Source organism: Corvus cornix, chromosome 2 (assembly GCF_000738735.6).
Source record: "Corvus cornix cornix isolate S_Up_H32 chromosome 2, ASM73873v5, whole genome shotgun sequence".
NCBI lineage: Eukaryota > Metazoa > Chordata > Aves > Passeriformes > Corvidae > Corvus > Corvus cornix.
In genome coordinates this window covers 64793852-64810840 of record NC_046333.1, presented here as the reverse complement: position 1 = coordinate 64810840, position 16989 = coordinate 64793852, and the positions used below count along the sequence as shown (strand labels likewise).

Here is a 16989-nt window from a genome sequence, read left to right as displayed (position 1 = left end):
TTAAAAGCTAAGCATAAGAATTGGAGGGCAGTGAGTGGGCAGAAAAATGGGACTAGACTTGGGCCCCTCACTACGAGAAAGACACTGAGGTGCTGGAGAAGGGCTGGTAAAGGTTCTGGAACACAGGTCTCATCATGAGTACCTCAGGCAGCCTGGAGAAAACGAGGCTATGGGGGGACCTTATTGCTCTCTAGAGCTGCCTGAAAGGTGGGTGTACCCAGGTGAGGATCAGCCTCTTCTCCCAAGTAACCAGTGGCAGGACTAGAGGAAATGGCCTCAAGTGGCGCCAATGGAGCTTTTAGATTGCATATTAGGACAAATTTCTTCATGGAAAGGGTTGTAAAGCATTGGAACAGGCTGCCAGGGAAGTGGCGCAGTCACCATCTTTGGAAGGATTTAAAAGATATGTAGATGTGGCACTTGGGGATGTGGTTTAGGGGTGGACTTGGCAGTGCTGGGTTAATGGTTGGACCCGATCTTAGAGGTCTTTTTCACCCTGAACAATTCTATGATTCTGTGATTTTTTAACACCCTCTCTCTTACTAGGAAGTTCCTAATGTAGCTCCTTTTTGTAACACAAGCAATTTTAATGGACACGGTAATGGTACCAAAGGGTCATTATTTATCAGGGTCTTTGCTCTTAATAAATATTAGTTAAAGGAAATGTCTCTTTCCATTGCAATTTTAAAAAAACCAAACCCTTGTAATATTTCTTCTAAATTATATTGTATCCTTTTTTTTGAGCTTTCTCTTCCCCAGTCTCTATCACACCTCCCCAGGAGTGGCTGATGGCTGAACTGCCAGCTATCTAGAGCAATGTAGAACAATTTGTTTAAAATTATAACTTTTATAACATAATAATCCATATTCCTGTTGAATCTTGTTGTTACTACTGTTCTTTACAGTAGATTAACAATTTCACTGAAAGAAAAGGAAATAATGTTAAAATAATAAGGACTACTTTTTCCCTTTGTTATGGTTCTCTGTGTCCATGAAAAATTTTGGCCATCTGTGTGGTTTTCTGATAAGTTATTAAAGCATTTATTTCACTTCCCACCTTCCTTGTTTTTTTCTCTTTTTCTTGCTGAAATTACAGCTGAAGAGGTGGAAAGACTGGCTGCAATGCGTTCAGATTCTCTAGTACCTGGGACTCACACGCCTCCAATCAGAAGAAGAAGCAAATTTGCCACTCTTGGGAGACTTTTTAAGCCATGGAAATGGAGGAAGAAGAAGAGTGAAAAATTTAAGCACACTTCAGCAGGTAACTGTTGCATTGGGGCCGGTTTATTAATCTGGAACTTTTTGTTCATCAAGGCTGACCATTTGTAATACAGCCTCAGTTTATATCTATTTCAACAGTTGGAGCTTGGCTTGGAGAGATTCATCAGATTCTAAACGGAGATCTTCAACTTTGTTACCAATGTTTTCTTTAAAAAAACCCAAAGCAACACAGTGGGTGCACTACAACTAAAGCAGCAGCTCACCAAAGCTGTATTTTCAAGTTCTGCTACTAGAGCTAGAGCGTAACCCAGAAGAAATCTTTGAATATTGATTCAGCAGATTATGAATAAAGGAAAAAGCTTTATGAAAAGATAATACTAGTGGTCGATTCAGCCACATTTAAGTTCCTGTGAGTGCTAATAGAGGAGTGAGAAAAATACAGGATGAAGAAGTTGACATTGTGTTGAATAACTTGCATAACCAGAAATTATTCGTTCCATTGGGCAGGAATGATGTGTCACTTGTTTTTTGGAGAAAACCAAATCTCAGTTCCTGCCACACCCATCCTTCTGCCATTGCTTTCTCACACTCCTAGTTCAAAACCCTTTGTAATTATGGAAAACTGTAAAAAAGTGGGTTTATATTGTAAATTGGTCTGAGCAAGAATCCCAGATCCAGGCACTGATGCATGTGGTGAAAGCTTTGTGATCTATTTAGGTTTCTTTTCTTTGTTCTTTCATGATGGCAAGTAATTACTACAAGTGGTTCTGCAAGTCTTTAGCCTGGATTATCTGTGAGAAAACATGAAGTTTCTCTGGATTTCTTATTGTTCTCACTAGAACTAGAAAGAAAGCAGCAGGTATCTTGCTCCTTCAAGTGCCAGAAGAGGCTTGAGTTACCACCCAGTTGCTTTTCTGCCCTGTGTATTGCACAGTGGAAGCTTTTAGGCAGTACTTGGGTGTAACTGTGGCACCCCAAATCCTGTACTCCTGAAAATGGCCCACATTTGGGTGAGACATCTCATTTAACTAAGTGTGAATTCTTGAATGAGATTAAATGAAGAATAAGTGTTTCCAGGGTTTGTACCTGAATGAGTTCTTTACTGTGTGCTGTTTAAGCTGCTTTCTGATTCGTCAGCCAAAAACTAATGAACTGGAATAGATGGCTATATTACTCTGAGTGATGATCATATTTTTTGACTTGACAGCTGAGAAGCTATTGTCATGAAAAGTGACATGTTTCTGCAAAACAAAAGACTTGTCTTTCATGTTCTGCATCAGTCATAACCAGAGTGTAGTGTAGCAGGATTTCCATAAAAACCATGTAGCTCTTAGGGATATGTGCACACTGGGGGGACAACTACTTTGAATCTAGTTTCAGTGTGCTGGCTTAGTTGGTTACAACTAGGAGAATAACCATGTGAGGAGGTACCACGGGTTGCCAAAGCCTGCCTACTGATGATTTTTGTGGTTTCTCCAGCTCCATGAGGTGAGACTGAGCTGCTTACTGCTGTGGTTAGACTGTCTAGTTTGAAGCTGGATTGAATATGGCTCCATAGTCTGCTCTGGGCACTACAAGAAGTATTGCTTAGATTTGCCCCATTACCAAAATATTTGGAAAGTACACAATGATTAAAACCAGACTGAAAACATGTATTTTCTCTTCTCAGAGGAATAGGAAGTTTTACCAGACATGCCAGCATATCTTCTCTCCTAGTAAGAGGGAGTTCAGTGTCTGAAAAACTAATTTAAAAGCTGGGTCTTCAGGAACATTTGTCAGTCGCAGTACTGGATTTGATCTCAGTTGAATCCAAAACTTTTTTTTTTTTTTTTTTTAAATTTTCAATTCTAGTAAGTTAACAGTATCCTGCAGCTGCTCTGCAAAATTGGTACTCCTGTCAGCTCCCGCTGCTACTAAATGCAGCAAAATTGACAAGAATGTCAAATTTGCTGAGCACCCTGTGGAAGTCAGAGATAGAGATTTACTTCTGAACTGTGCAAGAGCTGGGACCTCACAGTTTCCATCATCCCCAGCCCTGGGGAACAGGAGTCCACCAGCATCCTACAAGACGCCCGAGCAATTAAGAAGCATTGGTTGAACCTTGGATGTGTAGTACAAAAGATGTGACACATGGAAAACTAGCATTTTTCTGCCAGCATTTCCATGACCTCTTGTCCAATACCTCTGATCTCACTGAGAAAATATATTTAATTTTTATAATAAATCAAAGGACAAGCTAGTGGGATGGCATAATGAGAGCCAGCATGAAACTTCATAATACAGGCTTATTTTCTTCTAGTGCACTGATAAATGTGACACTTGGAAAAAAACCCCATTCCCATTAGTGTCCTACAGGCATGCACCCAAGCTTTCCCACCTGCACAGAACATCAGTAATTATCAAAAAATAAATAGTAATATAAGTATTTTATTAGGCTCTTACTTGCTGCAACAATGGATTCAATTATTTTTAATGTCAAAAGTAGTAAGGGTCAAAACATATGGCCTAATCTGATGAAATTTCCTTTGAAATTAATGGGAGGTTCTTCTCTGGGAGAGGACAGGAAGAAAGAGTCACGCTGATATATAAGGTTGAAAGGTTGCCTTTTTCTTGGTATTTCCAAGTGCTAACATTTTGTATCCATATCTTTATCAGACGAAAAGCTCTGCTTCTTTATTCAGATATGAATGTTTTAAAATACAATTCAGCAGTCAATGGTCAAAAAAACCTTTTAGGTAATAGGAGAAGTTATTTTCTGACACCTGGTAATTGCATAAGGTGAGACAGACAATAAATACATAATTTGATTGATGGAGGACCTCAATGTTATGCTTATTACAGATGAGTCCTCTTAGCACATCAATACTCAAATTGTGATATTTGAGCATAACAAGTCCCCCATCCTCCATCTTTGTTACTGGATTGTCACTGACAAGCAGAAGGTCAAAAGGATGTTTGTGTTTCATAGAGTTTATATGTTACATTGATTTTGGTATCTCTGTAGTGACTATGCAGAAGGGTCAAAAGTCTGACAGTGCCTTGGTGCTGCCTTAGGACGAAAGTAAGAGTCTTGGGTTTTGATGCAGACGTCTCATGCCTTTGCCTTGCAGCTGGCCTGTCTGTGAGATCATCATTAGGTATTTTGTAAAGCAGCCAGAGCATGTAGAAAAGATTATGGATAGGGTGATCTGTTTGCAGATGGGAAGCGCCAGATGAGCCGTGGGGTTTGATCAGAGCAACCTCTTCCGCTGCAAGGTGGTGTGTTAAGGAGCTGTAAAGAATGTGCACTGTGAATGAAAGATGGGCTTTGGCTATGGACAGGCTCAATCTCAGAAAAACGGGGAGATTACACTATGTAAGGGACACCAGTGTACCACAGCCAGAACAGAAACAAGTTAATTCTCACACTAGTTCTCCTCCTGGACAGAAGTGAAGTTCCTATCAGCACAAAGTGGTTTTCAGTGTCAGAATTGCAAATCATTTTATCCCAGAAGATCCTATTGAAAGTTCCTTGATGGGTGATGAAACTCCCACAGTACAACATAAACTCTCCTGACACTGAAGTTCTATATACAGGGAGTTAGACAAAGAAATCAAACTCTGCCACACTGCTATTCATGCTACAGTCAAAGGTATGCTGTATGTTTTTTAAACTTACTAAGATTTTTACAGAAAGTGTGGAAACCTTTATTTCCATGCAGGACCAAGGCCCCCTCAACAAAATGAGAAATATGATAAAGTTGGGAGAACAGGCAAAATTCTAAATGGCAAGATTGTATCTTTTGAGAGGATGGTTTCTTAGAGCTGACAAGGAGCAGCCTCACCTAGGCAGAAGAAGCCAGGAAGAAACAGAATTTTCTATTCCCAAGCACATTTCCTTGGCTGGATACAGCTGGGATGGCTCTAGAAGACTGGTCAAAGTTTTAAAAGCCACACTGGGCACTGTGGGAATCAGCAAAGCAGAGAGCAAGAGAGCAAGCTGACTGTCTCCTCTGCTAGACCTTTGTCTTTTTTTTTAATACCTTAATCTTCTGCTCACCTTGCTGTGAACTTGAAAAATGTTCCTGGGTATGTGGTTGTTCTATTGCAGTGCCATACACATGCTGAAATGTCATTTCCTGGAGATGTTTTGGAGAAGGAACTGCTTCTGAAATAAAGAAGCTTTAGGGGAAATAGATTCTGTGCTTACTTGAAATACTATTGAAGGTTTCTATCACCACTTTCATCAAAAGCCAACTGTTTGCAACCTTTCAGAAAAAAAGTCTTTCAGCTGCTGGAGGAGTTTGAGTAGAAAAAAATGTCTTGTTTTGTCATTTCCATTTCTGGTGACCTTCATTTTAAAGAATTGGTGCGTATGTCTTTCCCCATCCTTGCTTCCTGAATTGCAGTGCTCAGGCAAAAGGGAGGAGGAAGCATGTAACTTGTACTTGAAGGACACTGGTTGGAATGAGGAAAGCAGGAAATGGTGAGAAATTAAAGGGTGTAAAGAAAGCTCAGCTGTAAGTAGGAGAGCAAAGGATTCAGCAATGTTTGGGTTAGGTACATTGGCACACTGTACAATGAGCAGAGAGTGTCAGAGGAAAGCTCCTCAGCAGCTCTGTTGCCAAGTAGATGGTAGTCTGAGACAACCACTAATACTAAAGAGAGAAAAGGAAATCTTTTCAACTCAGCCTTTCCTCCTAGATATGTTGAAACCTCCTTTTATTTGTGTCCCAGGCTCCCTTCCTAGAAATACTTACAATCCTCTTCCACACGGCAGTGATCACATATCAGTCCTCTGGTGCCACAGTTCCCATCCCAAAACCCACGGGTGAGCTAGTGAGCCACGTCGTGTTCTGTGACCAGAGGAGGACACAACTGTGACTTTCCAGCCTCATGCTTGGGGTCCCTACTGAGAATAGGGAAGACCTGCTCCTGTTTCATTTAAGGCTTCATTGGCTCAGGTAACATTGTAGGGGTTGGTGTTCAAGAACCTGTCTCAAGGTGTAGGACTGGGGAGTTGGAAGGGATAAAGACTGGGGCTGAAGTAGACCAGAATATGAGAAGAGCCAAAAGGCAGACCACTGTGAGCCAAGCATCATCAGTTGGCTTGGGGAGAAAGGACATTCAGTGCAGGTTTGTGGGTTGATCTGCTGCCTAAGGGCCTTAAGACTCTTTTAATAGTTATCTGTACAGAGAATGACAATCTTCTCTTGCTAGCAGTTCCTCTGTTAAATAGTAATAAATGAGGTCTGCACTCTGGATTTAAAGATTTAAGTGCAATACTGTAGACAATGCCACAAAAGGGAGCATGTGGATTTTTTCAGTTTACTTTTTATGGAGAGTATAACACGCTCTTCCGTTTGCTTTCACTCAAGCCATTTAAAGATAGTAAGTGAGCCACAACAAAGTCAACTCATCCAACCTTTATCTGCCTCACTCCCAAAATCTGCTTTAAAACAGATATTAATTTTGTGCCCAAATCTTTTTTTTCCACTTGTTAAGCCTTGTTGCTTTGGTTTTTCCAACCAGAATTTTTTTTAAAAGATGCTATATAAAGAAATCATTTCTCAGTGTGTTTATGTAATTTAAGTCTCCCAGTCAGCAGAGGGGATTGCTTAAATTGGCAACACTTACAGGCAAGGATTTTTCACTGTTTCTGATGAATAACAAGAAGAAAACAAAATGTGGTAAAGCTGTTCAATTAAAGAAACTGTTATTCATAAACCATACCCAGATCATTTGATTCCTACTGGTGATTATTTCTAACTACAACAGGTAAATATTTTGAACCTTTCTTTCCAGAATATTCCAGTTGGGAGAAATTCAGTTATATGTTGCCAGTGCTTCTCTTAAACCTTCTGCTTTGCCAGTAATTGCCTCTTGAGTTTTTTCACATAAAACCCTTAGGCTATTAAACTGGTCATGTGATTTAGGTGAGACCTTTGCCTGGAGAAACAAAGGAGAAGCACAGCCTGCAGACATGCCTGCCCTCACCCCTGCCTCTACTTCTGCAGAGGTGGTCTACAGGGTGAGGGACTTTATGTGGTTTTCCCAAGTGCCAGTATTTGACATCTATCTGCAGAGGTTCTAATTTCATTGAAAAGAGTGGTTTTGTTTGGATCATTGTCTAATAAGGGTAACTGTTTTAAAGCACTTTATGGTCCCATTCTGTTCTTCTGAATTTATTTAATATCTGATTTGATCCCATATGAAAGGTATTAATATTTCAGTTAGAATTCCTCTTATACTTTCAGGCCAGACTGTTTCTAGGTTTAGGTATGGAGAACAGAAGTAATTATGTTTTTTTCTTCCCTGACGCTCATATTCTGATGACTTGGAAATACAATTCTGAATTCTGAATCACTCAGAGAGTGAGCAGGCTGTCCCCTCCAGGATAGCTGGGTCTGAAGTCACCCTGAAGCCTGAAATACCCCGAAGTCCTTCCTGTTCTCTTCCATGACAAAGCCTGTAAATACTTCTGTGTAAAACCCCCAGTGACCCTTTTGAAGTGAAACAGCGAGCAGGTGATACAGCTGCTGGTCCCAGCCAGGTATTTTTGCTGTGCTGGAGCAGCTCATAGAGCATTAAGGCATTGCTGAAAATCACTGATCATTTCCAAGATTTTGGGAGAAGAGAGAAAAATGGCACTGTTGTAAAACTTAGTCCAAACTTGCAAAAAAAAGAGCTCTGGCTTTGTTAAAAACCAGCAGTACAACCACTTTTCAGAGTTAGAAAGGGCTGCTGTGTTCACTGTGTTGCGATTTTTTTGAGGGAAGCATAAAATCTCATTGTCTGGACAAAAGCAGCGTTTTGGAGGAACTTGGGCTGTTCCTGAATGCACATTGAATGCAGCAAATATTTTTACATGAAGGAAAATCCAAAAAATAAGCTTATTATATTTCAGTGTTTTCTAGATGAATCTTAGAAGAGTTATTATGCAAATTTACATTTCTGTTTGAAATTTGAACTAGATATTATTTTGTATAGTTAAAAATCTGAATTTCAAATATAAAATGGCCAGGTAGACAGGAAAACATTTGTATCTTGGATCTGTTGAAGTATTACACTGCTTGTGTTCAAGGACTGAATAAAAATTAAAATCCACACACAGTTTTATTTTTTGCATTGATCCAAAACTGCACACTTGATGTATTCTGAATTTTGGAAGTGAAAAAAAAATTCTAGGATTGCATACAACTTCTCTTGGTATGCACTGACATTTCCTTAATGTCTTTTGAGAAATTGGCCAGAAAAATGTACCAGAATTCATGCAAAACTGTAGACAACTTTTTAAAAATTTCATCTTTTGCCATTCTATAGAGGGAGAAAAACTATCTTGTATATCTGCTTACTGCTGTGGAACCAAGGATTCACGGAGATTTTTAAAGCCAGTGGTCATTTTCAGCCTCACAATTAAATAAACAGCCCAAAGAGAGTGGCAGGAGACACTTCATAGCAAGGGAAAGGGATGGGTGATATTTGCCTCTCTATTGCTGGTATTTTGAATTGTCAGCATTTTCAGATTTGTCATTTTAAAGAGATTAAAAGAATGGAAATGAACTCAGAAGTTGCAGATCTGATTTGTACAAGGAAGGCTGTGAAAGCAGTTGTCTATTTTTATACTTGAATTGCCGACTGGAAGCTCCTAGTTCAAAAATGGGGGAAACAATCACTCCCCTGGGAGCATGTATTCCACTACAGAGCAGTATCACTGTGTCTTCCTGAGATTTGCTGCAGAATATTTCCAGGATTTAAGAAGAGGACTTTGCTTAGCTGGACTGAAAAATGAGTCTGGGGATTGTTCTAGCCCCGTGCCAGCTGTAATGGAATGTGTGAAACGAGGCCTCTAAATGTGTCCCTTCTTACAGGAAAGAGATGTTTAATGAGGCTGTTTGGTTTTTATGCTAATTACATTTCCAGCTGCTGTGTGAAGATTATATGAGGCCACCCAAACTCTAATGCTGTGACATAACTCTACAACAGTGCATTCATGTTAAAATAGTGTAATACAATTAATCCATTAGAAAAAGTACAAATTCCGATGAGTGCAAATAGATGCTGTTAAAGCATAAGCTTCTTCATGATACATGGATTAGAGAACAAGCTCCATTGGAAATATTTTAAGTGTTTTAGCAACAAATCAGCAATAATGGAATATCTAGCTGTGGGGAGAGAGAATATATTTGGAAGAAGCTCATTCTTGTGTAAAAAGTTGTTGTATATCCTCAGCTTCTATTGCCATGGCTCATGAATGGAGGGTCTTCGTCAGACTGGGTCCTTACGGATTATTTTAGAATTATTTCATTTAACAACAAAATGTGTTGAAGCTGCTTTTTATTTTTAGATTGCATGTGAAGCATGGATAATAATTAGTATTTCTCAGACCGCTGGCTTTTGTTCTTTAGGTTTTCACTGCCTCTATAAAGGCACAGGAAAAAATCACATTTCACAGTGACACGAAGCCATGAGGAAATTTGTCTTCACAATGATGCTTTCGCTGAGAAGTGCTGTTGAGGAAGTTTTATTCCTAGAATACTGTTTTGCTCTCGCTCAGTGTTTCCTGCAGGGGGGAAATGAAGCAGGAATCCCCAGGGCCAGCATGGCAGTACCTCAAGTGAGTCCTGCTGTGACATGTGACCCATGTTGTGATTGGGAAATGGGTTGGTATGGTCGTGTGAGCATGCAGCTCAGTGGGTCTAACCTGATGGGATATTTTAATCACGGTAGTTGCCCTTTATTTCCATGTCCATGAGCTGCATTAAAAAGGCACATACCGTTGGATATATAGGGTATTGGCAACAGAGATGAGAATTCCAGGTCCATGGGGACCTGACGCATGGGTGACAATCACTCAGACAAAACCGTAAGCTTCATGACCTCTTTCCAGAGATGCTGAGGCTAGTATGTTGAGGAAAAATAAATAGTTGCTAGAAAGAGAAACTGAATTGCCCTGTGTACAGGGGTTTAATAGGAAAACAGATTATGAATTGGAAATCAAAGATAGCTTGATGAAGAACAGTTTCATAGAAATCTTGGTCTAAGTCTTGTTTATTCAAGGACTTGTTTATACATTGTAACTTGAATTATTTAAACCATAAATATGAAACAGATTAGTTATAACAACATAAACCCTTGGGCGGATGTTTATGCAGTTCATAAACTCATTCATTTTATTTTAATTCATCAAGGCAAATTTAGTTCTGAATTAAAGTGTCCACATAAGTGTTTAATGTGGTATTGGTGAACCTCCTTGAACTACCAATTCAGATTGCTTTTCCTGAGCACTGTGTAAGTAGATACAGGAGCTAATGGGCAGGAAAGAGTAGATGAGATAACCTGAGGTGACACAAGAGATGCATTCTAGAGGCTCTGTTTGGTGAAAGCTGTACCTGGCTACTTGGACTGCCTTCGGGACTGGCAAAGGAAGTCCAAGGTGATGATAAGAACACTTAATGAAGAGAGAAAGCTGTTGTGTTCTCTTCCAAATTCTGCTGCTGAGGCATCCGTGTAAGGACCCAGTCTGACGAAGGCCCTCGGTGACACTGTTGGGGCTGCACAGTGTCCAGCTGCAGACGTCCCTGGTGTCAGCTGCAGCTTGCAGGGAAAGCTGGCTCCTTCGCAAGGAGCGAGCCCCAAACAAACGTGGTGTAAAAACATCGGCGGAGGCAACGGACGAGAGGTTCCAGCTGGTTTATAGCAGGTGGAGAGTCCAGGAACAAAGACCAGGGATAAGGGAGAACACAGCCTTTTATAAGGGGGTGGAACAAAGGGAAACAACCAATGGGGATCGACTAAGGGGGGGGAGACAACAGAGGAATATCCAATAAGGATAACTTAAGGGAGGGAATTACATGAGTAGACCAATGGGGCATTGAAGAATGGAGAACTTTCCGGAACTAATACATAAGCAGCTAGGGGAAATACATAAACATGAACTCGTAGATAAAACTGGGTGGAGAATTCCTAAAGCAATAAAACGTGAACTAAGAACCAGTAGGAACATGGGAACTCACCGTAACCAAGGGGTGAGGATTAGACCTCAGTGTTCTGAAGGCCTGTCCAGCAATCCTCCTAATGCTCTGCTGCAGTGGCCACTGCCACGTGCACTGCAACACCTCCATTCATGAGTCCTGGCGAACAACACGTGTGGATATTGGACTGTTAAGTATTGCAGGACTTGACTGCAATTTGACCAGGTTTTTTATTTTTTTTTTTGGTCAGTCTTTCCATATGTAAAGTTTCTTCAGATCTGCAGCTCACAAAGTCAAGTAATTCAGAGGGACTTTTGGATTACTGTAATAAAAAGGATTTCTAAAATGTTGAAGGAAATCTTGGAAACCAAAAGCATGGGGGAACACTACTCATTCCTTTTAGAAGTTAAACTCACTTTTCAAAGAAACGTACAGATTTTTTTAATATTAACGATTTGCTTTATTGATACACTTTCAGATGAATGTTTCAGTTCCACAGTATGATGTCTGTACAAAGAAGTAGTTAAAAGTAAGACTTATTTTGGTTACTGTTTGTTTGTGGAGGCTGAAGACATAGGCTATCTGTTGTTAACTGCAACGGAATTGCTTATTACATACAGGATATGCCACACTCTTAGATAAAAGTAGTGGTAGAGTAGATCCATGATGCTGAACATGACCCACAATTTCTTTTGTTCTTGCTGGAGTAGTAGCAGGTATATGTTTCAGGTATATGTTTCTAGGTTGAAAAATGGAGTATCTCAGTCTCTAATTTTGCAGATGAGTATGTGCATGTGCATTTTTGAAGGACAGACCTTAGTTCCTCTTTGAAAGGTTTTAATTTGGTAATTAACACTATTGGTCCTTTATATACTCAGAGTTCTATTTACATCTCTCCAAGTTAATCTGGCAATCCCAAACAATTCTATTTATCAAAACAGGCAGTAAAAATCATTCTTTTGCTGTGGTGAATCATAACTTTTTAAACTTAACCAACAGCATTGTTTACCTATTCTAAAAGAAAAGTTATAGGGAATTTGAGTGCCACTAGCTACCAGTTGAATCTGAAAACACCAATGGCTCACCTCCCCCTATTTTGCAGGAAGCTCTTGGTCTCCATGTGCTCTTCATTAATTCTGTAGTTAAAAGTAGCATGGGGCTGACAGCTGAATGTGCACAGATAAGAAGTACTCTGAGGAAGGACCAAAGAATGCCCAGATATGCTTCTGCCTGAAGGCAATGACATATATTTGTGCTGAAAATGGTTGGCAATGAGTTTGATTTTCTTCCTGCTGAAGCTGATAAATTCTGCCTCTGTCTTCACTGAGCACAGGGTGCCTGGCAGGAACTGCTGAATACCAAAGCCTTCGGTCATACGGATTGGCCAAGAAGGCTTCTGCCAGCTGCACAATCTCCTTTCTGAGGTGCTGTTCCCAAAAGAAGACTGTTGGACTCAGTAGGTGATCAGCTCTTTGCAGTAATAAACAATATCTGCTGGCAGAATGTTTCCAGGGTGTGCACGTATATTTTTAAAAGCATCCTTTTGTAGTTAAGTTCTGCCTCAAGACACTTTGAAGCCCATGAATTTCTATCACTATCATCAAGAATCAATACTGCATTTACACTTCTGTACTGGCACTTACATTTTCAAAACTGTACATGTACATCTAATAGCCTGTGTGCTTTATGGACCTGATCAAAAGCCCCATAAAATGATCATTTGGTTCTCTCTAGTTTTTGTGGGCATAGGATCAAGTCTGTATTAAGTAGTCATAGTAGCATTCCTCCCAGTTTCCTGTCTAATAAGAAAATATGCTACAGGTAGATTAAACATCAGTTTAAAAAAAGATGTAGTTGGCTTTGAGTGAAATACTCAGATATCTGACACTTGGGCTACAGTTTGCATGTGCCTGAGTGGTAGCATTTTTTCTCACTGCCTACTGGCTTCTTGTACATCATCTTGCTCCTCAGGCTGAAGGATTCTTTACAGTTGGGGGAAAAAAAACCTCAATAATTCCATGAGGAACAGAACTTTTGAAACACAATTTTGTATGGGTTTCTCCTTCCTGTATCTTTTGCTGTCTGATCACAAGCCTAGGAATGGCAATTTGGATCAAGTTTCCCTAGCCAGCCTTCCAGAACTTTAGAAACATTACAAATTTATGATCTTTTGTCCTGACCAATGTTTGCCAAAATTGGAAAGAGGTAGTAGAATTGCCAGTGAAGGCAGATAAAGACAAGAAAGCCACTGCTGTTGCTAAAAATATGCAGAAAGGAATGGGAGAAAACAAGACATTGGCTGGCTGCTATGGAAAAGGATACTTTGGCTCTTCTTGTTTTTTAATTTCTGGGCATAGGCAGCAATATGGGATACACATCATAACGTCACCCCAAGACATTAGGGCAATGAGTTTAGAAGAGTGGCAGCACACATCGCATCCTCTTATAACCTCAGTATTAACTCCAGAATATCTGCAACATTTCTCGTCAACTGTCCTTCTGTAAGAAGATAAGCATCGGAATAAGAAGCTTCTGAGAAACTGTTTATGGAAATAATTTGGGATTCTATGATCAGTGGAGAATCCTTGTGTGTCCTCATGCTTCCATTTGCTTTGAAAAGAGCCAGGGTGTGAAGGGCTCTCTGCAGGTGTTTACAGGGTTTGGATCAGAACCCTGAGAGCGATCTGGAGGTTCCTCTGCAGGCAGGCAAATGCAGAACTGTCGTGGGAAGATTATTACAGAAAATCTATGTGTATTGGTTTATAAATTAAAAGAATTAAATCAGCAACAGCTACTCTTAATTAGTGATGGATCTGAACTGACCATATAGTCAGTCAGGCATCCACTGTTGATCTCCATAACACAGAACTCTCTCATCCTGGCAGCAGCAATGCAGGAGCTCTGGCACAGGTACTCGTCCCTGCTAGTAACCAAGTCCACGCACTATCTTTTATTTATATGTGATGTTTACGCCCCAGAAAGCTTCCAGTTTGAAATGGCTACCTCTAAATATTGATGTTGATTTTTTGCATCAGAATCTGCAAAGGCATTGTGCTGAAATGAGAGGCCAGTGACGCTGTGGTGTTTCTGGCATTAATGTGCAGACAGCATTCCTGCAGGCTAAAATGCACCGCAAGAAGCTGACAAAACCAATCAAAATCCCCCCATTTGTTAGTCTAGCAGATTAGTCCATTTCCTGATTTCACTGCAAGGGTTGTGAGACTAGCTTAACTCAGCTGCCCTCGTTTGAGTGACTGCACTTAGATCAAGCCAAGCCTCAGCTGTGTCATTCATAATGTCACACCTTCTGAATGCAGGCAGCTGAGGCTTAAATTAGTGCCACTGAATTAACAAAATTAATGCTAATTCACATTTTGGTCAGGGCATTATTTTTAATATTCTTCCATCTGCTGTGAAGGAGTTAGCTGAGCTGCTCTTGTAGAAGTTCTTGAGCCAGCCACTGCTACCCATCAGTCAGGAACCATTAACAGCATCCCATTGGCGATCCCATGTGCTGACACCTGAGCACTGGTTTCCAGAGGCCTGGAGCCCCTGTTGCCAGTGAAGACATAACTGTTTCACCATTTATTTGTCTTCTAGCACTGGTTCATTTATTGAATTGAACTGGCTGTGAGCTCTTCAGCATAGTCATGACATTTTTCTCCTAGTGTCCTCATCATCAAAATGACCACCGAAAGAAAGAACTTGTATTTGACCAGATCTTCAGAATTTATCTGTGGAATTATGTGCCTTGAGGAAGAGTGGCTTTTACATGTGATATCTGTTGTCTTGGCAACATCATTTCATCCAGGAAATACTGTGTATATTGGAGCAACCTTGTTGCCCCACACTGCAGTATGAGTTATATTGGTCCGTTTTGTTTCCTGCATCCCTCGAAGGAAAGGCTATAAAAGTGAACGTTGCAAATACACAGGATAGAAAAGCCACAGGGGAAGAGAGGTGAGACGCTCCCCTTCTGTGCTAATTGAAAACAGGCCAAATCATAGTTCACTGCACAGATAAATGAGGGAAACAGAAGAGGGGCTTTGAGGATTGCACTATCTAATAAACCCAGCAGTATCTCCAGATGAGCAGAGCTCTCTCTTAGCTGGTGTCAGAGCAAACATGGTACCAGTATGCATATTATGAATAAGTGGTGTGTGACCTTGGTCAGAAACTCTCTGTAGATTAAGATGAGCAAAGCAATAGATTTTTCAAGCATATGTGGCAAGGTATGGGCTAAGCAAAGTACTTCTGCTGCTGGTCTAATGATGCCTCTTGTGCTGCAGAGAAGCTGGATAAAAAGAGGGCTAATATTCAGGAGCCCTAGATCCATATTACAGTTGATCTGCAGCAAGTAGGGTAGAGTCTCCCTATTCATCTAACGCTTGCTATTTCTGTAAAACCTGTATATGTATATATGCTTATGTCCTACTTTTTTCCCCTGGAATCTATGCCCATGTTCAAGTTCACTACAGTGCCTGCCTGCAGCAGATGATATAGGGCATCCTTTTGTCTGTTAAACTCGGTTGTAAAATCTCATCACCTTCAGTGACAACGGGCCTGACTCTCTGTAAAAATGTAGCGAAGACTTTCTGCAGGAGGCTTTCTGCTGTATATCTACAACACTCCAAATAGTGAGCAGACTATTTTAAGTAATGCTCTCAAGGAAAGAATAACACAAAAAAGGCACACACATTTATTAGAGGAGATAACTGTGGAATAAAATTATGTTGATGAATAACAAATAGATTGTTTACAAAATGCTGATTTCTCATTGTTTGCTTAATTTTTCCTGTTTCATTTTTCTTGAATAATGTAAATGCATTGGTCCCATTAGTCTCCAAGAGATCTTTAGGCATTTTCATTTGTGACTTGCTCATGAGAGTGTTTCCCGAGGTCTTCTGAAGTGGGACTACCTCTGTGTAGGAAGAGACTCTCTCTCACATGCCACCCTCTCATCCTGTTCCTGACTTCTTGGCATCCCCATGGTAATCGAACCAACTGCTTATGTGGAAAAGTAATATGAGAAAACCACTGATGCAGTTTTAGCTGTCTCTTAATGAAATGTAACAGCTGGAAATCAGGAGGAGCATGATCATCATGGGACCAATCAGCCCTCTGTGGAGAAGCAGCAAGTGCTGTATAAACCACAATCAGTCTGTCTGTGACGAGAGCAGTGTTGTACTGAGTGGGTAGCTGATAATATGGTGAAATACTTGATTTCAAACACCACTTTAATTAAATTTCACTAAGTATTAGGCTAGGAAATTGATAAGGTTTTTAAAAATTGGAATCAACCCTGAGCTAACATGAGCATACTGATCTGTCTCTTCTTTCCAAGTGCCTGCAATCATTTTTGTGCCACAGGATAGCCTCTGCAGCCAGTGGCCCACTGCATTTTACTAAAACCTCGGCTGTTTTCTATCCTTTTAATACTGGTAGCTTTGAGATTGCTCAGAGTGCACCTCTGGGGAATTTTGTTTCATTTTTCCATGCTGCATATCATGGGAGAATCCTTAAGTCAGATAGCAGCTTCCTCAATGCAATGTAAGTTGAGGCTCCAGTTCTTCCTGCCAGAGGTGTCCCAGACAGATGTTGACAGTATTATGTTCACTGCAGGAACTGACAGCAGAAGACCTTACCCATGCTAGGAGCAGAGCATGCACAAGAGGCGTGGTGTGACTCATCACTCCCATTTCAGCCCTTTTACATCAGGTAAAATGCCTGCGGAAGTCCTGGATCTGTCCAGAGAATATCTCCCACAGAGAAACTGTAAGAGACAACCATCAGGGCCTCGTCCAAAGCTAAGCTT

General features: G+C 40.5%; 1 protein-coding gene across 1 annotated transcript in view; it reads left to right on the top strand.

Moving 5' to 3' along the window:
- Nucleotides 1-16989, top strand: part of PHACTR1 (phosphatase and actin regulator 1) — a 308164-nt gene that overhangs the window by 183093 nt on the left and 108082 nt on the right. The window contains 1 exon segment of the mRNA XM_039549910.1: nt 1097-1261. Within this exon segment, the coding sequence (XP_039405844.1) occupies nt 1097-1261 (165 nt within the window).